The 23,542-nt window shown below is 42.3% G+C and overlaps 1 protein-coding gene across 2 annotated transcripts in view; it reads left to right on the forward strand.

The window, feature by feature from the left end:
- Nucleotides 1-23,542, forward strand: part of Ctnna3 (catenin alpha 3) — a 1,449,584-nt gene that overhangs the window by 86,091 nt on the left and 1,339,951 nt on the right. For both annotated transcript variants that reach the window (XM_034524718.2, XM_076917155.1), the window contains exon 4: nt 14,147-14,313. In XM_034524718.2, coding sequence (XP_034380609.1) covers nt 14,147-14,313 — 167 coding nt within the window. The remainder of the gene's footprint in view (nt 1-14,146; nt 14,314-23,542) is intronic.

The following is a 23,542-nucleotide window of genomic DNA, read 5'->3' on the forward strand; positions in this document are numbered from 1 at the left end:
ATTATGTTGGGAAAATAATCCCCATTTTATGACCTGAGGTAAGTAATGAATTTCCCAGGGAACAGAGAGTACAGAGTCTCACACACAGAAATTCAGTCTGTCTCCTTGGCTTGGATCTATTACTTCCATCTTTCTGGTAGTTCCTGGGCAGAGCCTCCCTCAGATTCCTGAAGATCGACTCCTCAGGTCACGTCCCACGCTGTAGCTGTCCCTTCTCGAGTTCATCTTTCAACACTGTTCTGTCAGATTTCCATGGCTCAGCTCCCCTTTAAATCTTGTAATGCTTATTTATTTTTTTTGTAGTTTTATATCTGCATCTGAGTGAGGTCTGTGGAGATACATAGTCGAATAAGGGAGCCCACTGGTTGAACGTTCCTGGCAAAGACGACACCAGCAGCTAAAAGGATGTTGCAAATATTTACCTAGGTCAGAGGAGGAGTCGAATGGAACTTAGCACTCCCCTACTAAAACTTGAAACAACCCTAAAAAGAGAGAAAAGATTGCACTATATGAGCCAGGGATGAGGACAACTGCTAAGATTTTGCGCAGTTGAGAATTAGTATAACTATAGGTTAGCAGGGTATGCTTAATTGTTGAAAGGCGCAGAACTTCTGGGCAGGTGTCTGTGAAAAAGTGAACAGTTTTCTCCTTTCTATTTTTAGATTAATTTTTTTTTGTTTAGTAATTACATTGGAGCTGGAGAGATGGCTCAGTGGCTAAGAGAACTCGCTGTTCTCCAAGAAGACCCAGGTTTGGTTTCCAGTACCCACATTTGCTTACAACTGCTTGCAACTGTAGTTACAGGGAGTTAGGTACCCTCTTCTGACTCCATGGGTACCTGCAATCACTACGTGGTGTGCACATACACAAGTAGGCACACACACACATGCCCCTAAATAAAAATAAAAAAAATCCTAAAAAATATAAATTACATTTGCATGTATGTGTGCATGTCTGTGGTGTGTGTGTTTATGTGTCTGTCTGTCTGTCTGTCTGTCTGTCTGTCTGTCTGTCTTTCCACATGTGGAAACCAGAGGAAAACTCCACTATGTGGGTTTGGGAATTGAACTAAGGTTGTCAGGCTTGGTAGCAAGCGCCTTTACCCACTGAGCCATCTTCCTGGTCCTAATGCCTGTTCTTAATCTGGAGAGTCATTTGATACAGGTAGCTAGATGAATTATCTCAAGTATCTGGGAAGTTACTTAACTGTTCCAAATGTCCGTGTCAAACATAATGAGCAGAGGCACTTTTTAGTGGTGAAGCACGTCCCTCTCATGATCGTCCCATCAAAAGCTCTTCAGTGAATGACAGGCTGTGAATAATTAGTATAGAGAGCTGCCTTGCATGCATACAGCTCCACACCTTTTCAAAAGCACTTTGACATTTATCAGAGGGAACTATCATCTCCGTAATAGTCTTCATGAGGAAACAGGATAGATCTTGATGTCCTAATTTTAAGAGTGTCGGAAGAGAAAGGGCACGCGTGAGAGGCAAAATATCATACAGTTTAAGTGTTTGAAGCAGTGCCGATCTGACAGGCTTGGGTTAAGTCATCTGACCAATTCCAACACTATGCTACAGAGGTTGTAAAGTTAAAGAACAAACCCAGACATTTTCTTTTGTTTTAATCATTATCTTTTTTTTTTTTTTTTTTTTTACAGTCTAGTTGTTATCCCCCTCCTGGTCTGCCCTCCAACAGTGCCTCATTCCCATTCCTCCTCCCTCATCTCTAAGAGGATACCCTCCCCCCACACCCGGCCAGCCCTCCCCAGTCTCTGGGGCCTCAAGTCTTTCTCAAGTGTTAGGTGCATCTTCTGTCACTGAGGCCAGACCAGGCAGTCCTCTGCTATATATGTGTTGGGGCCTGGGACCAGCTAGTGTATGCTGCCTGGTTGGTGGCTCAGTGCCTGAGAAATCCCGGGGGTCCACAAGCCCAGACATTTTCAAGCCCCACCGGCCATCGAGAGTGTGGCCCCCACGAGACTGAGAAGGCTGCCCTGAGAGATCGTGATAGATCAAGAGGCTCTTCTTGCTGTCTAGTGGCAGATACATTTTCTCAGGATAATCCCTACAGAGGTTCTTCAGTGTGATTCCTTGCATTGCGGGTGTTGTGTGTCAGATGGCAGCAGAAGGGCGATTTGCGGTAAAACAGAACTTTGCTGGTGCTCAAAGTTTATCTTGGCTGACATTTCTGCCTCAATCGCGTTAACACTTGAGCTTCTGGGCCTTTGCTCTTAGGATCCGGTTTGTGCCTTGGATAGAACTACGTTAATAACAAAGCTGAGATGTAAAGCCAGAATCTATTTAAAATTTTTATTGCACTTATTATATTATGTGCGCGTGTGTGCGCATGCATGCTCCCCCCCGCCCCACGTGATAGCTAGAGGACAACCTATGGGGTGCCCTCTAAACATTCAGATTTAGCTTTTCACCCATTGAGGTCCTACCGAATCGGAACTTACTAACCCATTTCAGCAGAACCATTAGGGGAGGCCGATTGGACTTCAGTATACTTGTTCCACCAATTGTAAGATTCAAATTTATCACATAAGGCATGAGGGCTGCCTTTCAATCGTGGTTAGAGAGGATTACTGGGAGGCATTGCATTTGTGCGCCTGAAGGGGTCGCTGTGGAGAGATCGGAGCTGCCAGACCCATCACACGTTCCTTGCAGCTGATTGGTTTTAGTCCCTCTCTTTTTCTCTCACACATAGACAGCCTGCACTAAGATCAGTTTCAAACTGAAATTACGATTGAATGACAGAATCCAAGCGTGCACCCAAGTTATTCTCTGACGGTGAGTTTTAGGTGCGCAGAGCAAGTGGCAGCTTCTAGAAGTGAAAGGGAATAGTCACCGAGGAAACAAGTAAAAAAAGCTTTGATAAGAACTATCAAAAGCAGTTTCTCACGAAGCTCAGACCAGCCTCAAACTCACTACATAGCCGGGGCGGGCCCTGCGCTCCTGCGCTCCTGAGGCTCCTGTTTCTACCTCGCAAGTGCTGGGATTCTGTGTGGAAGCCACTGTGCCCAGCTCAGACAAAGTTTTAGGTGAAAATGCTAAACACTACTCTAAATCTGAAAGGTTCTAAGTGCCATGCTGAAATCAACTGGGGGTTGGGGAGGGGGGAACAACCCACAGGAGACTCTCCAGCTAGCTGGGATTAGACTCAAATCATCCGGGGTCAGTAATAACATGAGTCTTCGAGTTACCAGAATGGAGTCGTGTAGGTCCTTAGCCTTCTCTATGCTCGCACATTATTGCAGGTTATATTTCCATTGTGCTTTACTTTGTGACACTAGAGACTTTTGAGGAGGTTTAAGCATGCACTCTCCTTACCCACTGCTCACAGTCTATAGTAGTTGACCCCAAAGAAGAAACCAGGGGCTTCGATTCCCTTCGCTCCCTGTCTCACAATGAAAACATTTCATTGCCTTCTTTTTTGACCAATATTTTTTGACCTGTCTTTTTTTTTTTTTTTTTTTTTTTTTTTTCCCTTATGCTTGGCATTACCCAGTTCAGTAAATACCAGTTTCAGCCTTCCTGAGAGAGAGGCATTTGAGAGTGAAGGTCGCTGTTGATGTCTCACTGGCTAGGAACAGTCGCACCTCTGGAAGGATGTGCTGGTAACAAGAGTTTCATGATGGGCTGACACGGGAGATCCCATTGCTAGGACCACTGTTGAGAAAGTGTTCTAGAAGTTTCCTGGGAATAGCTTTGGTTCTGTTATAATAAATCTGCACATAAACAGAGCTAAAGTATTAGCATGATACGGAGAATACCTTTGACTTTTAAGAACTCTGGGGAGCAGAACATCTCATCTGTCTTCCTTGTAGAGTGTCTATAAAGTTTGTGTTTATATGATGAATTTGATATAGAAAAAATTAGGTGCCTTTCTAAGGACTTCGTAGACAGTGACTTGGCTAGGTGAGTTGAGAGTTGAATTTTGCAACAGTCTTTCACCATCATGCCTTGAGTGGAGAAGAAAATAATAATCTGTTTTGGGATTTCACTGGGAGAACTACTTGAAGCTGGTTTAATTAATTTCAACTGCTTGATTTTTTTTTTTTTTTAAGTTTAGCGAATGGTGATCCTTTGCAGGATATCCCAGGACCTCTCTGCTTTCCTATCCTGTGTACCTGTGTACATTCATCACTATTCTTTAAAGTAAGCTTTATTGATATTTAAAAAATTATTTCTATGGTTTGTGTTCCTGAAGTTGCCCATGGAGGCTAGAAGAAGGGCTGTGGATTCCCTGGACCTGGAGTCAGTGTGGTAAGCCTCCTCATGTGGGTGCTGGGAACCGTCCCTGAGTCCAACAAGGGCCGCACACACTTAAACATTGAGTCCTCTTTCGGGATCTTCTTCCTGGGTTTGTTGAAGTGCTCTTCCCTGGAGACTTCCGCCAGCGTCCTTAATTAACCTTAATAATCTTGGAGGTGCTCCTGTCCCTGACCACAGGGGAAGCTAGCAACAATGTAGACAGTCCTAAGCTAGCAACAATGTAGTCAGTCCTTTTCTGCTGCCTCCTTCCAGGCATTCTTTTCTGTGGTAGAGCAGTTAGTACAGTGATAATTCCCAGTGCATACACACTCCCAGTCATTCTCCCTTCTCTCACTTCCTGTGCTAACCAGTCTTTAATGTCTTGCTTTTGACTATTAAACCTATGTGCCCATTTTTAACCAATCAAAAATAACCAAGGCAAGGGGCCTTACTGAAACCTCAATATAGATATAATTATTGGCTTAACAATATAGATTGTATTAAACACTTCAAGATCTTTTATGTGCCTAGAGGCCATCTGTATTTCTTCTTTTGAAGATTCTTATTTATAGCCGTTGCCTACTTAAAAGTTGGGTTAGGGCTGGAGAAATAGTTCAGCAATTAAGAGCATTGTTGCTCTTGTAGAGCACATAGGTTCAACTCCCAGCATCCACATGCTGGCTCACAACTGTCTGTAAGTCTAGTCCCAGAGCATATGATGCCCTCTCTGTCTTCATGGGCACCAAGTATACATATGATGCATATATGTACATGCAGGCAAAACATTCAAACAGAGAAAAATAATAAAATAAATAAATATAAAAGTTGGTTTATCATTTTATTATTAAGTTAAAAGGTTTAAACAAGATTGTAGATTTTTTCATTTAATTCAATTATATTTATTGAATAATATCTGCATTGTAAACACCGATTTCTGGTCTTGCATCCATAACAGGAAGCTAGTTATCAGAGGCTTGCAAATTCTCAGGAGTTTTCTACAGACTGAAAAACTGGGTCATTGAACTTATTTTCCTACCTAAGTCACCTGAGAGGACAGACTTGGAAGCCTTGTTAGCAACCTTGATATGTGTGTCAGATTCTTGGCAAACTTGCCTTTGTTTACAACCAACACACTGTCAGAATTGCAGGATGGAAAATGAAATGTTGACATATTTGATTATTGGGGTCCATCAATCGATACTGTACTTAGAAGTGACATGTAGCAGTAAGAGCACAGTCCTTGGAGGTCAATCGTTTGAGCAGGAATCATATTATATTAGCTCATTGTTTTGACCACAAGCAAAGATCCTCACTGCCTACCCTTGTGGAATCAGTGTTTCTTCAGCAGCATAAGACCATGCAGATGTCTGGGGATGGGGGACACGGTCAAGAGTCTACAGAGGTCCTCTTAACTGTTGCCTTTTTTACTTGAAATTTGTTCCTTATCCCTTTAGTCTCTCAGCAAATAGCAACACATTACTACCACTTCACCCCTCCTATAGAAGGGATACATGACTTCTTAGATACATGATTTGAAAGTATCTTCCCTCATTCTACAGGTTGGTCTATTCATTTTGTCTCTTAAATTAAACATTTTTATTGTATGTGTATGAGTGTTTACTGGATTCATGTATGTGCACCATGTGTGTGTCTAGTTCCCCTGGAGGTCAGAAGAGGGTGTCAGATCCCCCAGGGAGGGATTAGAGACAGCTGTGTGTCATCATGTGGATTCTGCAAACTTGAGTCCTTTGCAAGGGCCAGGACATCCTTCATTGCTGAGCCATCTTTCCAGTCCTTCTTCCACTTTATAAACATCCTTATTTAAAGTTCAGAAGTTTATGATTGTTGAGGTAGCTCAGTGGTTAAGAACCTGTACTTGTAGAGAATTTTAATCCAGCAACATGACTGCTCTGGCAAGGTTATCATACCTTAAGACCTTCTAGGTCTATATGTTCTGGCTGGACTACAAACATGCTCGTAGGACACATCTTTAATCCCTAACCATGGAGGTAAGTTTAGTTTGTAGAAGGAAGCAGCCATGCTTGAAAGTGATGTCTAGCTGAGGGGGCAGACAAAGTGACAAATCAGAGAAAGATTTGACAGAATGACGTCAGAGATAGGACATGCCCAACTCTCATTAGAACAGTCAGGAAAGAGGCTACTTAAGAGCAGCGCAGAGTGAGTCAGGGATGGCAGTTCAGTGAAGTTCAGGCAATGCAGTGCAGTTCAGTTGAGTTCCATTCAGTGTATGCAGTGGCATTCAGTTGAGTTCAGTTGGTTGCAGTGGAGTTCAGTTGATTGCAGTGGAATTCAGTTGAGTTCGTGCAGCTCTGTTCAGTTCCATTCAGTTTGTGCAGTCAGTACAGAACGTAAAGTTTAGTTTGCAGAATTCAGAGGAGGTTTTCCCAAACAGCAATTCAGTAAGAAGCAGAGAGAAGCCAGTTTGAATCAGTCAGCTTGGAGAGGAGTTTTGAGCCAGAATAGCTGAGTGTGAACCACATAGTCAGAGTTCAGAAAGAACTAGAAAGGGTGAGATCATTCAACAGTAGCCTCTGGGATGACAATTACATATGGTGAATAAAGTTTACTTTTATGTGTACTATGTTTGCAGAGGAACCAAGCTTTTTTTCCCCCCTAGGATCCCTTGGGGAGTTTACAAACCATCCATAAGTCACCTCCAGCAGTTATAACTCTGTGGCCTCTTCAGACAGCTATACTAACATATCTACTCATATGTACACACACACACATACACACACACACACACACACACACACACACTATTAAAAATACATCTTAAATGTAAAGTTCAGAGTCAAATGGTGGTATATACCTTTAATCCCAGCACTTGAGAGGCAGAGGCAGGTGGACCTCTGAGTTTGAGGCCAGCGTGATCTACAGAATGAGTTCCAGGACAGCTAGGGCTACATAGAGAAACCCTGCCTTGAAAAACTAAAAGAAGAAAAAAAAGTGCTAGCTCTTAATTCTGGCTTCAGTCCATTTTTAACTATAGCCTAATATCTAGGGATATTTCTCTACAGTATAGTATAAATAAATAAATAAATAAAGTTCAGAATCTAGACATTATCTAGTTAGACTTATAGATACTGAATTTAACAGATTTCTGTTGCTTCTACATCTCCTTCCTAACCATACTTTTGAAGTTTGTACAGAAAGCTTGAAGAGTTTAGTTTGTGCCTTTGGTTTTTATTTTTACAACTGCTGAAGCCTCTGTAAGCCTTATCGTTTATCCTTTTATATGTTGTATAAAACTCTAGAATTCATTGACTAAGTGAAATGTTAGGTACATGTAAATTAGATATAAATGTGGGTTACTTTATTTTTTCATACAATAATTTCCATTTGGCATTGCTGTGAAATAAACAGCAGCTGGCCTATAACTGTGAATGCCTTGTGTCATCAGTATCTTTATTACATTCATAAAGTATGCAAGTTCTGTGACTCCCAGCTAAAGTAAACTACTGTTGTGTGACCTAACTTGGGCACAACAAACTTGTTTAGATTTTTTGTTGTTGTTGAATGTTTTTATTTATTTTTTTATTTTTTTTGGGGGAGGGAGGGGTTTTGACAATGCTTTATTTGGGTTGCTACTTCATTAGGTCACCCTGTCATCTTCTGACTGCAATGGGTATTCTATTTGTTCAACGAACAGAGGATAGTCTTATTAGTAACTTAAGTTCGGTAATGCTCAATAACAAGATGTCCATACAATACCCAACCTAGATATACCAACTATCTTTGACTGGCGGAGATGAACATCCGCCTCCATGTTCCTCTCTCTCTCTCTCTCTCTCTCTCTCTCTCTCATCTCCTAGCTCCTCTTCTCCTTCTCCTCCTCTTCTTACTCCTCCTTTTTCTCTCCTTACTCCTCCCACCTTGGCTCCTCCTACATACCACACTTCCTGTTAAAATAAAACTTTTCAAAATCAAAGTAAATTTTGTACCATTTAAGAAATTATAACTTCATCTTAATAACAATTATACAGATTTCTTACAATAGTTTATGATTATGCAATAAAACCTAGCTATTTTTTCCCTGTTCCAACAAAACCACTACTTTTACCTAGAAAGGACAGCCCAATATTAACTACCTCCATCCCCAAGCCCAGGGAATAGGGGTGCCACCTCTTCATTAACTTCTTCAAGCTGATTATGGGCATTGAGATATCAGAAGAGGGGCAGGGGGAAGAGTAAATTAATAAGCCTCTGATGCTGTGTCTTCACTGCATTCAGCTGGAATTCCAGGACATCAGAGGTTCGAGCAGGTCTGCTCAGCTTGCTTGATGAGTAGATATACCAAGTCTGTGTATTCTGCAATATACAATTCTCAAAACAAATTTTAGTATCAAGATAATTTTTTGTTTGAATTCTGGAATCTAGTCTTCTGGCAGCCTGCTTCTGTCATATCTAATCCACATAATTCTGGGAGTTTCTATGAAGGTGTGCTCCCACCATCCTCCCATTCCTGCCTCCCTGCTCTTGAATTCCCCAACACTAGGGAATTCAAACTTTCAGGCACCAAGGCCCTCCATTTCCACTGATGCCTGGCAAGGCCACCCTCAACTACCTATGCACGTGGAGCTATGAGTCTCTCCCTTTGTGTTTTCCAGCTGGAGGTTTAAGAATGGCTACTCCAGCTTGTTTCTTAGGATCATTTGCTTGAAAAATTGTTTTCCAGCCTTTTACTCTAAGGTAGTGTATGTCTTTGTCACTGAGGTGGGTTTCCTGTATGCAGCAAAATGCTGCATCCTGTTTATGTATCCAGTCAATTAGCCTATGTCTTTTAATTGGAGAATTGAGTCCAATGATGTTAAGAGATATTAAGGAACAGTGATTGTTGCTTCTTGTTATTTTTGGTATTAGAGGTGGAATTATCTTTGTGTGACTATCTTCTTTTGGATTTGTTGGAAGAGGGTTACTTTCTTGCTCTTTCTAGGTATAATTTCCCTCCTTGTATTGGAGCTTTCCCTCTATTATCCTTTGTAGTGGTAGGTTTGTGGAAAGATATTGTGTAAATTTGGTTTTGTCATGGAATATCTTGGTTTCTCCATCTATGGTAATTGAGAGTTTTGCTGGGTATAGTAGCCTGGGCTGGCATTTGTGTTCTCTTAGGGTCTGTATTACATCTGCTTGGGATCTTCTCACTTTTATAGTATCTGGTGAGAAGTCTGGTGTAATTCTGATAGGTCTGCCTTTATATGTTACTTGGCCTTTTTCCCTTACTGCAGTTAATATTCTTTCTTTGTTTTGTGCACTTGGTATATTGATTATTATGTGATGGGAGGTATTTCTTTTCTGGTCTAGTCTATTTGGTGTTCTATAGGCTTCTTGTATGTTTATGGGCCTCTCTTTCTTTAGATTAGGGAAGTTTTCCTCTATAATTTTATTGAAGATATTTATTGGCCCTTTAAGTTGGGAATCTTCACTCTCATCTATACCTATTATCCCTAGGTTTGGTCTTCTCATTGTGTCCTAGATTTCCTGGATGTTTTGTGTTAAGAACTTTTTGCATTTTGCATTTTCTTTGACAGTTGTGTCAATATTTTCTATGGTATCCTCTGCACCTGAGATTCTCTCTTCTATCTCTTGTATTCTGTTGGTGATGCTTGCATCTATGACTCCTGATCTCTTTCCTAGGTTTTCTATCTCCAGGGTAGTCTTCCTTTGTGATTTCTTTATTGTTTCTACTTCCATTTTCATGTCCTGGATGGTTTTGTCCAATTCCTTCACCTGTTTGGTTGTGTTCTCTTGTAATTCTTTAAGGGATTTTTGTGTTTCCTCTTTAAGGGCTTCTACATGTTTAGCTGTGTTCTCAAATTCTTTGAAAGTGTTATTTATGACCTTCTTAAAGTCCTCTAGCATCATCATTAGAAATGATTTTAAATCTGAATCTTGCTTTCCTGGTGATATGGGGAATTCAGGACTTTCCAGTGTGGGAGAACTAGATTCTAATGATGCCAAGTACCGTGGGTTGCTGATGCTTATTTTCTTGTGTTTGCCTTTTGCTATATGGAACTCCTTAGTGCTACCTGCCCTATCTCTGACTGGAGCCTGTCCTTCCTATTATCTTGGTTGTATCAGAACTGTGTGGGTTGGGTGTTACTACTGGGGTTAGAGCTGGGGCCCAAGATCTGTTCAGTGCTTGGTCGCAGACAGGAAGGAACCAGTGTTCTGGGCCAGGAGTAAATTCCTGGGTCCCAGTGGGTCCCAGTTACTCCCTATTTGGGACGGGTGTTATTTTCTCTTTACTTGAGATGCTGCCCGGGTTAGAGTTCCTGGGAGGCCTCTTTCCTCTGGGTTTTGTGAGATTGCATGCAGAGCTGCTGCCCAGGATCTGCTCAGTGCTCTGGCCCAGACCGGAAGGAACCAGTGCTCCGGGCCAGGAGTGACTTGTTTAGATTTTAATGGAATTGATGTAAAATGATAGCTCATAAATAAACAAATATTTGTGTTTGGTTTCAGAGGAAAAAAAATAAAGCTCAGAAATTGTCTTTGGGTTTTATTACTGTGAAGAAACATGATGACCGCAGCAACTCTTACAAAGGAAACTATTTAATTGGGGGCTGGTTGCAGTTGGGAGGTTCAGTCCATTATCATCATGGCAGGAAGCTTGGCAGCAATGCAGGCAGACTGAGAAGCTGTGAGTTCTACGCCTTGATACAAAGGCAGTCGGGAGGAGACTGTGGGCCACATTGGGTGTAGCTTGAGCATAGGAGATTTCAAAGCCCGCCCCTACAGTGGCAAACTTCCTCTAACAAGGCCACACCCACTCCAACAAGGCCACACCTTCTAATAGTGCCCCTGTGGACCAAGCCTTCAAACACATGACTCTATGGGGGCCATTCCTATTTAAACCACCACAGACATGTCACTTTATGGCATATGCTTTGGTGCCACATGTACTAGATTGTCATCGACCCTGAGATCACGACGTTTTACTCTCCTAAGTTTTACAGTTTAAGCTCTTGCATGTAGCTCTGCGACACATTCTGAGTTGGCTTCTGGGTGTGATGTGGGACAGAGAGCCATGTTCTTTTCTTTCCTATGACAATCTAATTGTCCCAGAGTCATTTATTAAAAATTATTACAAAATAAAAAACAAAAAAAAAAACCCAAAAATAAAAATAAAAAATGAACACTCTTATATAGACTCTTCTCAGAACCTTTGTTGAAAACCAGTTGACCATAAATGTTAAGGATTGATTTTGGGAATGCCAGTTCGTGTGTGTGTGCGCGTGTGCGCGTGCGCGCATGTGTGTGTGCGTGCGTGTGTGTGTGTGTGTGTGTGTGTGTGTATGTTTTAATAGTTTTTGAAATAACAATATTATTTTTCCCAAGATAGTTTGGCTATTATTACTCTTTTGAAATTTCTACATAAATTTTAAGATTAGCTTTTTCATTTCTGAGAAAATACACAACCAGATATTTCATTAGGGGCAAGCTGCTGGTATTTTATGACTCCATTTACCACATGGAAAGTAAGGCGTAGAGGTTAAGTGACCTACTCAAGGCATGAGAAGAGACCCAGGAAGCCAGTCTGGCCTCAGAGTCTGCACTGTTTATTGCTGTGACTCCCAGTCAACTGTCCCTTGTGTACAGAAAGCAACTGGGAAGCACAAATCCCGCATTATAGAAAGTCCCTATAAGACAAGACCCCTTGGGAAGCAGCTCAAGACCCATTAGATTTCCCATTTGTAGTTTGTACAATGGTTATGTTTTTGTATGCCACGAAATCTCTGCACATATATGAATAAGTTAAGTGTGCATGTGTATGAATATATCCCCAAAGCATACATATGTAAAACATGCAGACACATATATAAATAAACGTATGTGTATACATACACATGAAATAGAAATTCAGGGAGAAATTTCCATATAGGCGAATAAGGACTGAAGAGTTGGGTGATTTTAGGAATTAGTATGGAGAATCAAACATCATCACTATGTTCTTTAGCATGCTGAATTATTATCATTTAAGGAGATTTGTTGTATTAATTAATTGACATATTTATTTAGTGTGTGTACATGCCGGGGCATGTGTGTAGAGGCATGTGTGGGGATTTAGTTCTCTCCTACTATGATCTTGGGGCTTGAATTCATCTTACCAGCCCTGCTGTGTTATACAAGAAGTAGACATGTATCACCTTAATGACGGAACAAGTCTATACTGTGAAACGTGAACAGCAGATGGAGCTATTCTCTATGAGTTTGGTTGCTGGAGACGGAGAAGGCCACCTTTTCCTTTTAGACTCTTCTATACTGGTAGCTTTCAAAGTGAATGAGCATACACTACTTTTATAGCAAAATATACTTTAAATGAAAAGACCTTCAAATAATAGAGATATTTCTCTGACCATTATTTTGTAACATTATTTTTGTGACTGAACTTTAGAATGTACATGAATCCATATATGGTGCAGAGTAAATCTGCCTACGTGAAGCTGTTGCGGGAGACATTTGAAAAGGGGCCCGCTGCCTGGCTGCCATTTCCCCGCATTACTAATGGCGCAAAGATGACCCCAGACTCCCGGTTCTGGCCCCATCTTGACAGAATTGAACATTACCGGCAGGCTACCTTGGCCCAGCTGGGTTTTCTCATCACGGCAGGCTCTGTGGCAGGGCCACTCTAGCCCCACGCCACAGTCGTCCACCCCACGGTCAGCCCCCATGGCACCCAACAACCAAGTAAATCAAAACTCTAGATGCTTAAAGTTAACCAATGGATTTATACATTAGCAAATACTCAATACACAAAGATGCCCACACAATTAGAATTGTCGTCTCAATTATCTAACCTTGATATGAATAACTACCTGAGATTGCTAGAGACATGAGGGTAACATCTGCCGACACCTTGCTTCTCCTCTCTCTCTTCCTCTTCCTCTCTCAGTGTGTTTTTTTCTCTCCTCCCAACTCCTAGCTCTGCCTCCCTCTTCCCTATCCAATGACAGGGCTCTACTGCAAATACATTGGGCAGCAAAGCTATTATTCAGAGGGAGGTTATCACATTCCAGACTATCATATTCCCTGTAGCCTTGGGATGACCTCGTACTTTGGAGTGGTGTGATTATAAAGCATGCCCTACCATGCCTGGCTTGTGGGTGCTGAGGATTGAACTCAGGACTTCACAGATGTTAGGTAAACGCTCTGCCCACTGAGCTACATCCTCAGTCTGTTAGCATTACTTTAAAGCAGTGGTTCTCAAACTCTTGGTCTGCGACCCCTTTGGGGCATCGAACAATTCTTTCACAGAAGTCACATATCAGATATTCTCCATATCAGATATTTTCACACTATTATTTATAATAGTAGCAAATGCTACAGTTATGAAGTAGATGTGAAAATAATTTTATGGTTGGGGGTCAGCACAACATGAGGAGCTATGTTAAAGGGTCGCCACATTAGCAAGGTTGAGAACCACCGCATCAAAGGATACCTCTACCGAGGATAACTCTCCTGGGTTAGGAAGCACCTCAGCGGAGACTCTCTTTACTTTCATAAGCGTGAGCTTTTATGACTGACTGAAATCTTAGTTGTGAACCATTTCCTGGCAATGGAGATGAGGCAGCTGTAGCAGTAGATAGGAATTTTGACTCGATGTTGCTCGTCAGTTGAGAACAATTTTCTCCATGGGAAGGGGATACCACGCTTCTTTGAACTCCAGAGCGCTCATCAAAACCAAACGCTGATCTGAAGCTGCGTTGTTTATCAAGATGTGTTGCTGGAAGTATCATATGGCAGTTTAATATTACAGTTACTCACGGAATAACCTTGGAGTCAGACTGGCTGCTTAATGCTCTTAATGCTGAAACAGATGCAGCTGGAATTGAAACGATGACTTATTTGGGGTTGTGTTTTTCAGGCAAAGCTCTGAAGGTATCAGCTGAGAGCTTTACAGACGACCCCTGTTACCTCCCAAAAAGGGAGGCCGTGGTTCAAGCCGCCCGCGCCCTGTTGGCAGCAGTTACAAGACTCCTTATCCTTGCGGACATGATTGATGTTATGTGCCTCTTGCAGCATGTGTCATCTGTAAGTAGACGACGACGAGACAGTTCGCTTCGGTGTTGTTTTCACTTTTAATTCCAATCTTGAAGCACGCAACAATCCTGATGCCTCCCGCCTCATCTTTATCAGAAGCCTTTATCAGATAAAGTTATGAAGACGGGTGCATACCCCCAGGAATGAAGCCAGAACTTATTAGTCTTAAAGACACTGGGGAAATAAGAACATCAGGAGGCTTCAGGAGGAGGAATTGGCAGGGAGGAAATTTTAGACCTTTGAACATGCAATTAGCATGCCCAGCACCAAAGTATTAAATTAATTGATTGATTAATTAATTAATTAATTTTTGTGAGTCTGTGGCGGACAGTGTCAGGTGTCTTCTTTGATTGATCACCCTCTACTTTATTTATTGAAGCCGGGTCTTTACCTTAGAGCAGTGGTTCTCAACCTTCCTAGTGCTCCAGCTCTTTAATACAGCTCATGTTGTGGTGACTCCCAACCATAAAATTATTTTTATCGCTACTTCATCACTGTAATTCTACTGCTTGTTATGAATTGTAATATAAATAGTCTTTGAAGGTAGAGGGCCCCCGCAGGGGTCGCGACCCACAGGTTGAGAACTCCGGACCTTGACCCAGGATCCATGATCTGGCTAGGTTGTCTAGCCGACTTCCCTGGGGACCACTGTCTCCAACTCACAGGCAAGCCCCCGTGACCGCTGGGATTTTTATGTGCCACTGAAGATGTGAACTCCAGTCTTCACAGTTGGCGAGCAAACACTTTGCCCATGAAGCCGCTTTCTCAGAGCCCCAAATGAATCCAAATAAGTAACAGCACAGAGCTATGTAGACCATATTATTAATGTACACGTGTAAATGATCTGAGAGAGGGAAGCCTTAACTGGAAGTTAGGACGTTTGGAGGTTACCGTCATTGGTAGGTAGGTACTACCATTTTCTGTTCTGTGGTGCTGGGCTCTCAAACCCATGCTGTGCACCTGCAGGGCAAATGCTCTTTGTTAGAACCGTATTTTTGCTATGACAGCTTTTTAAAATTTTCAATTTTTATCAAAAATAATATTTTTTTTTAGACAATATATTTTAATTATGGATTCCCCTACCCCATTTCCTCTCAGACCCTCTTCATCTCATCCATCCAACTTCATGTCTTCATAAAAAAACAACAAAACAAAACAAAACAAAACCAAGGAATTAAACAACAGAACAAAACCAAAAAAAGCACAAGAAACACGTACACACACACACACACACACACACATATATATATACACACATACACACTCATACACATACATACACATACATACACATACACACATACACACTCATACACACGCATATACCTACACACATACACACATATACACACACACACATATACATACATACACAAACATACAAACACAAACATACATACACAAACATATACACATACAGTCAAACACACACACAGATACACACACACACACACACACACACACACACACACACACACACACACCTGTAACACATAAGCAAGACCAGGGACATCTGACAACAAAACCATTGAATTTGTTTTGTGTTGGCTGTCTACTCCTGGGCATGGGGTCTGCCATTAAGAGCGCTTTGTATACCCAGGCAAGACTTTGTTGGAGAAAACCAGTTTTTCCTTTGGATGCAGTTGTCAATTGGAGACAGCTTCTTGGTTAGTGATTGGAGCCTATGACCACTTCCCGTTCTCAGCGCTGGGACCTCATTTACCTTGGACCTGTGCAGTCCCCCTGCATGCTGCCACAGTGTCTGTGAGTTCAGATGTGACAGTTCTGTTGTGTCTGGAAGCCACTGTCTCCTTGGTGCCTTCCATTTCCTCTGATTCACAATCTTTCTGTCTCCTCTTCTACAGAGTTTCTTAAGCCAGGAGGGGAGAGATTTGATGAAGCCATCCATTTAGGGCCGTGTATCCCAAGGTCTCTCACTCTCTGAACAGTGTCTCACTGCAGGTCTCTGTATTTGTCCTCATCTACTGCAGGAGGGAGCTTCTCTGATGATGGCTGAGCAAGACACTGATGTATGAGTATAGCAAAAATGGTCATTTAATTGCTACATTCCTTTAGCAGATCAATAATATTTGGTTTTCTCCCAGGTCCATGACCTATGTAGTCTCAGACTCTGGGTCACCTGAGCAGTGTCAGGTATCCCATCTCGTGGAGTGGGTCTTAAATCAGTAAAAAAAAAAAAGTGGTTGGTTACTCCCATAGCGTTTATACCACTGTTGCTCAAGTATATCTTATGGGCAGGGTGTTGTGGGTGTCAGGGTTTCTAGCTGGGTTGGTGTTGAACCTTTCTCCTCTGGTAATGTGCAGAGTGCCATTAGCATTAGTCAGTAGGGGTGAAGACTAGTTAGGCATCAGCTCAACCTCTGTTCAATGTGTGTGTGTGTGTGTGTGTGTGTGTGTATGTGTGTCTATATGTGTGTGTGTATGTGTGTCTGTATGTGTCTGTGTGCAGATGCCCTCGTATGTATGTTGCCTTCAGCAGTAGGATTTACTATTAGTTTGTGGAGAGCAAGCAATAGTCTTGGAAATAGCCTTTGTTGTTTGGGGGTTCTCCTGGATCCCTTTTGGCCAACAACTCAAATATATGTAACCTATTCCTGCCACTGTATATTTCACTTGGTGGCAAAAGATGTCTAGCTGGGGCTTTGTCTCCTCTATTATTTGGTAACTTAATCAAGGATAAGTTAGTCTGTGATGCACGCAGCATTCTATTATAGAAATGTACAAATGGACTTAATACAAGTAAAAGTACATGCTTATCTCAGAGAAAATCCAACTAGAGAACTTGCTTGCTTTACCTTCCAGGCTGATCAATTTGGCATCGTGCAGTAGAAAGGAGAGCCTTTCTTCCTTTCATTATTTTGTTTGACATTGTAAAAAAAATAGTTCAGAGGTAGAGGTTACAAAGAACTTCTTGGAATCTCTGTTGATTTGCTTGCTTTCCATAAGACCTTTGTCTTAGCTAGGGTTTTACTGCTGTGAACAGACACCATGACCAAGGCAACTCTTATAAGGACACCATTTAATTGAGGCTGGCTTACAGGTTCAGAGGTTCAGTCCATTATCATCAAGGTGGGAACACGGCAGCATCCAGGCAGACATGGTGCAGGAGGAGCTGAGAGTTCTACATCTTCATCTGAAGGCTGCTAGCAGAAGACTGGCTTCCAGGCAGCTAAGATGAGGGTCTTAAAGCCCACACCCACAGTGACACACAACAAGTGGCCTACTCCAACAAGGCCACTTCTTCTAATAGTGCCACTCCCTGGGCCCAGCATATACACAGCATCACAACTCTTCACTTCTGTCTGTAGGAACATCTGTATTTCTACAAAGGCTCCTGGTACTAACTGGTCAGCTAGGTCTTTCTTTAAATCTTACTCGTGTTTACTATTGTCTGTTTTTGTCATTCCAGCGATCCTTCCCCATCACCTTTCCACTCACCTTCTTTTTGTGTGTATGTTGTGGTGTGTAGTATGTACACATGGAGGTATGGCTGCATGCACCAGTGCACACACACACATAGGGAGGTCACCGGAGGATGTCAGATGTCTTCATCTCTTGCCCTCTGCCATATTCCCTTGAGACAGAGTCTTTCAGGGAATAACATAACAAGAACTTGGCCTGTAAAGGCACGATCAGGAATTCAAGGTAAATAAATCTTGGCTATATAGCAAGTTTGAGTCCAGTTTGGCCTATGAACAAATAAAGTGCTACCTTTAAATTGATTGGAAAGTAAATGTGTATCTCTTAGAGTTTCATTGCTGTGGACAGACACCATGACCAAGGCAACTTTTATAACAGCAAACATTCAACTGGGACTGGCTTACAGGTTCAGAGGTTCAGTCCATTATGCTGGGATCCACCCATGATCTTCAGACTCCTCCTCTGTGATCCCAGCTTCATGGTGGGAAGCATGGTATCACATAGGCAGACTTGGTGCTGGAGAAGCTGAGAGTTCTATGTCTTGATTCAAAGGCAGCCAGAAGGAGACTGGCTTCCAAGCAGGTAGCCAGGAGTGGGGTTCTCATCCATACTGGGTGGAACTTTAGCCTGGGACTTCAAAGCCAACTCCCACACTTTCTCCAACAAGGCCACACCTTCTAATAGTAGCACTTCCCATGGGCCAACCACATTCAAACCACCACAGTGTGTAAAGAACATAGCCCCCTTCTCTACCATTTTAATTGAGTGGCCCTAAGAGTTATACACAGTACTAGGCAAATTGTCTTAGGGTTTTACTGCTGTGAACAGACATTTTGGAGATGCCAGTACCATGAGATAGCTACCAAGAACAGCAGCAGCAGTGGCGTGGAGCCAGCCAGAGCTGAGAAGACAAGTTTCTTGGGCTGCAGAGAGTAGAGTTGGAGAAGTGACCCAAGCCCTTTGGAGGAGTCTGAAGATCATGGGCGGATCCCAGACTTTGGATGGTTGGCGTTTGCTTTGCTTTGCTTTGCTTTGATAGTGACTGTGCCCTGATTTTTCTGCCCTGAAGTAAGAGAGTATTTGGTTTATTTTTGACTTTGCTGGATCCCACAATTGAGAGGCTTTAAATTTTAAAAGCCTTTGGATTTTAAAAGAAATTGGCTATTTTAAAGGGACTGAAATTTTAATGTGTTTGAATTTGTAAAGGCTGTAGTACTTTTAAGTTATTTATGTTTTTTTAAAAAAATGTTTTATGGATTCTTTGTGAGTTTCAAATCATGCACTCCATCTCACTCATCTCCCTGTCCCCTCATATCCACCCTCCACCCCTGCAACTACTCCACAATATATATATATATATATATTATATGCATTTTTGCATATATATATATATATGCAAAAAAGCAAACAAAACGTAGAAAACAACCTGTCATGGAAACTGTAGTGTGTCACAGTGTCCCACCGTAAACCCCTCCGTCCACACATCTTCACTTGTGAATGTTCGTTGCAATACGTCATAGGTCTGTTTCGAGGTCTGCGGCTTCTGTGATAACATCAATATTGTCTTCCCACCGGGACTTCTCACATTATGCCGTTGTTGTCCTGTGTCATGGAGATTCTTCGGCTTTGAGTTAACAGGAGCAGGAGCAGCTCTTTCTTATACCCCAACAGTTCACGGATGATATAGATTTTGGGCTGGACCAACCCAAAGTCCTGGATCTGCCTGGGTGGTACCTGAGCTGATCAAGCCCACTGGCTCTCCCTTATCTGTATTCCAGGGACAGCTCTCCAGCTAAGACATCCAATGTCACCATAGACCAGAGGTGGGGTCAGCTTTCTTGCTCTCATGCCCTTGGGGCCATCTCATCTGTGCCCCTTCCACCAGAGCCGGCTCTACTGTGCTGCCCAGGTGAGGGGCAGGGCCAGCTCTCTGACTCTCATGGCTTCAGGGACAACTCCTCCGACTACCACAGGCGGCAAGGGGCATGGAGGGGAGGAGCACCCTACGCTCAGGCCACCTCATGGCAGATGAGGATGAGTGGTGGGGCCATCTCTCCTGTGCTCACACCCACAGAGCTGGCTCACCTGTGCCCCCACCACCAGAGTCAGCTCCATTGCACTGTCTAGGCAAGGGGCAGGACCCGCTCTCCCAAATGCTACTGCCCATGGTGAAGGGCAGAGCCAGTTCTGCTCCCAGGGTCAGCTTTCCCAACTGCTGGAGGCTGAGAGAGAGGGGAGGTGTGTGCGTGAGGAGAAGGGTATCACCTCCATGCCAGAGGTGAGTGGTGGGGTCAGCTCTCCCACACTCACACCCTCCAGGCTGGCTCACCTGCCCCCTCCCTTCCCTCCATCCCTCACCACCAGGGCCAGCCTCACTATGCTGCCCAGTGATGTGCAGGAAGTGCTCTCCTGAGTGCTGCTGCTGGCGAGCTGTGAGGCCAGCTTTCCCATATGCCTCAGTCTAAGAAGGGTGGGGCCAATTCTGCACAGCCCTTGGGCATCCATATGGTCCTAGGTGGCTGCCCAGACATCCTCATGGACCCAGACATTACTTTTCAAAGTTTTCTTCTCACTGTGGTCTGTGTCTTCCCCATAAGGGTGTTACAGTCAACATTAACACAGATGCATATAACTATCATGTATTTCCTTTTCTATAGAGGGAACTCACTTAAAATATAGTTATCTTCGGAGTACACATGCTTTTCTGAGATGGCTACCTACTTTTGTTTCTTTTTTTTCTCTCTCTCTTTTTTATTGGATACTTTATTTATTTACATTTCAGACATTATCCCCTTTCCCCATCCCTCCAGAAACCCCTTATCCCGTCCCCCTTCCTGCTACTTCTATGAGGTTGTACCCGCATCCATCCACCCACTTCCTCCTCCCCGCCCTCGAATTCCCCCACACTGGGGCATCCAGCCTTTTACTTTTGTTTCTTGGCCTTATTTGAAGTATAGTAGACGAAGGCTTGCTTTTCTTCTCTCCTCCTATTTTATCTTTACTGTTTCACAAGAGCTTTTGAGCCTCCACTTTCTCCTGAGATAAACCAAACTCTATACAAGTTCGTACTTGTATTCATGTACTGAATGAATCTGGGTTTGTTTGTTTTTTAATCACAGAGCTACAGGTAGTACCTAGAATTTTGTACAACTGCATTTAATATTAAATAAGGAAAAAAAAAAGGATAGCTGCTGAGTTGGTCTTGCTGGGGTAGCGCTTCTAGGTGCCTTCTCATGGGTGCAGGTGATAGGCTGCTTAGTCTTGGTTATCTGAATCAACCAATCCCAGGACAGCAGGCGGCCAGGGCTGAGAGAAGTAAGACTCTCTTTCTTTCTTTCTTTCTTTCTTTCTTTCTTTCTTTCTTTCTTTCTTTCTTTCTTTCTTTCTTTCTTCCTCTCTTCCTCTCTTTCTTTCTTTCTTTTTCTCCTTTTTTTTGCTGCTTCAGCCAATTTCCTCTTGTCTTTTGTCTCAAATTTCTCCATGAATATACATACTTTTTTTTTTTTAAATAAAAAAACAAACAGATTGGCTATTTAGTTTTTACAGAACATTGGCTTGGATTTATTTAAATATGTATTGTCAGGGAGAAGGAGAAAAGATCTATTCTGGGGGAGGGTGAGTGCTGAGTCAAACTAGACATTTTCCTGTTGTCTGTTCCATGTCTCCTGTACGGCAAATTTTCAGTTATTTTAATGGGAGATGAACAATCATGGCTTCTGCTGTTTTGTTTGATGGATTGCTGTTATTATTTCTGAACCGAGACGAGGTGATGGAAAAGCTCTCTGTGGGAGTGTTCATAATGCCTGCTTCTGCTCTGGGTATTGGTAGAGGGATATTGTCTGTATCTCTTTACTCTTATCTTGTATTCCCCTTGATATACGATAAGGTAGTCAAATAGAACAAAATTGGATTTGTTTCTCAGCCCAGAGATCACTTTAATATCCAATCTGCACAGTTTTAGAGAACACCTACATTTGTTTTTATTTCCAATTGATCTACTGAATTTTTGCTGTTTTAGGGTTTGAATTCTTCTTCTTCTTCTTCTTCTTCTTCTTCTTCTTCTTCTTCTTCTTCTTCTTCTTCTGCTTCTGCTTCTGCTTCTGCTTCTGCTTCTGCTTCTGCTTCTGCTGCTGCTGCTGCTGCTGCTGCTGCTGCTGCTGCTGCTGCTTCTGCTTCTGCTTCTGCTTCTTCTACAAGAAATGGTAGATTTAAAGGTCAACAAATTATTTTAGGATTCTTGGCTCAGAATAAATTTCCCCTTAAAAATTAGAACGAGTGAGTTTCAGGAATATTACTCTTTCAATCTAATGGTTCTTCCTTTCTCAAATTACTCCAACTGGGAAAAAAAAGCCATTTATTTTGAGAAATAATTAATACGATGAAGCTACAGGACACTGCTACGTAGACATCCTGAGATGTTTGTTTCCATGGCCAAGTACAGAAAAGGAAGACCATCCCTCAAACCAAGTCACTAGTCTGTCTTTTTCAAACAGATAAGCTTCACCAGGTTCATCTTTATCCCCTGGGCTTCAGCTTTTATCTACAGAATAAAAAATATTGTTTTTACCACATAGCCCTGTAAATCTACATGTGTTGTAGTTGGAGAGGGGGGCAGAATGCATAATAGAAATTCAGCCAACACCATCTTGTCAATTTTATACCACTCCTCCATGGTGACTCTGTGAGCAGGAGCAGTCTATAAGCGTGTAGTCATGGCATGGCAGTGTTAAGGGACCCAGGGCACTTCGGTATCAATAAAAGGAAGAGATAAGTTCTCATAATGAAAACCCGAGCTAAAATCTTCACATCGTGTAAACTCTGACTTCCAGTTAAAACACTCTTCATAATGAAGCATTACTGGATTCTCTCTGGCCACAAACATATTACCTGGAAACAATCTCTCTCTCTCTCTCTCTCTCTCTCTCTCTGTTTCTTATTTTGAAGTCTTACAGGTGTTTCTCCTCAAGTTCCCTGAGTTGTATAAGGTTTACATAACTAAATGAGAACATGACCACATGTTTAACGAGAAAGAATAATTTTTAGGGAAAGAGAAAATGTAGAGCATAAAGAACATTTTAAAGTGTAGTGAAACTTTTGGTAAATACTTTATAGTAATGGACTCACAGGATACACTGTTTAGAGTCCTGGATCTGGGGTGACTTTGATTTAGACATACCAGGAAGGGACCAAAAAAATGGCCAAGGCACAGAAAAGAGCACATGACAAGATACATAATTAATGTAAAGTTTATTAAAACTATGTTGAAAAGAATTGTGTGTGTGTGTGTGTGTGTGTGTGTATGTGTGTGTGTGTGTTACAAGATAGGGGAATGAAAAGATTTTGGCTGTGTTTAAACCAATGTGGAGGGGGCTGGGGTAGGGGGCTGGGGTAGGGGGCTGGTGAGACAGCTCAGTGGGTAAAGGTGCTTGCTTCCAAGCTTGACAACCCACGTTCCATCTCTGAGACCCACATAGCTGGAGGGGAGAACTGTCATGCATTGTCCTCTGACTTCTTCACGTGTGTCATTTCACACGTATACACACACACACACACACACACACAGAGAGAGAGAGAGAAAATAACTAGAAAATATTACAAAATAAATAAAATAAATTGAGATATTATGTAAATAATAAGCCTAGATTAAAAAACAGAGCTTGAAAACAGATGAACAGAGTTGGCTCGCCCCCAGGACTCTAAAGTTTTGTGTTCACTGTGTCTAACTCAGGTTTCCTCATGTCTTCTATTTTATGAATCTCCCCACCTCACCAGTTACCCT

Source organism: Arvicanthis niloticus, chromosome 20 (genome assembly GCF_011762505.2).
Source record: "Arvicanthis niloticus isolate mArvNil1 chromosome 20, mArvNil1.pat.X, whole genome shotgun sequence".
NCBI classification, from domain to species: Eukaryota; Metazoa; Chordata; class Mammalia; order Rodentia; family Muridae; genus Arvicanthis; species Arvicanthis niloticus.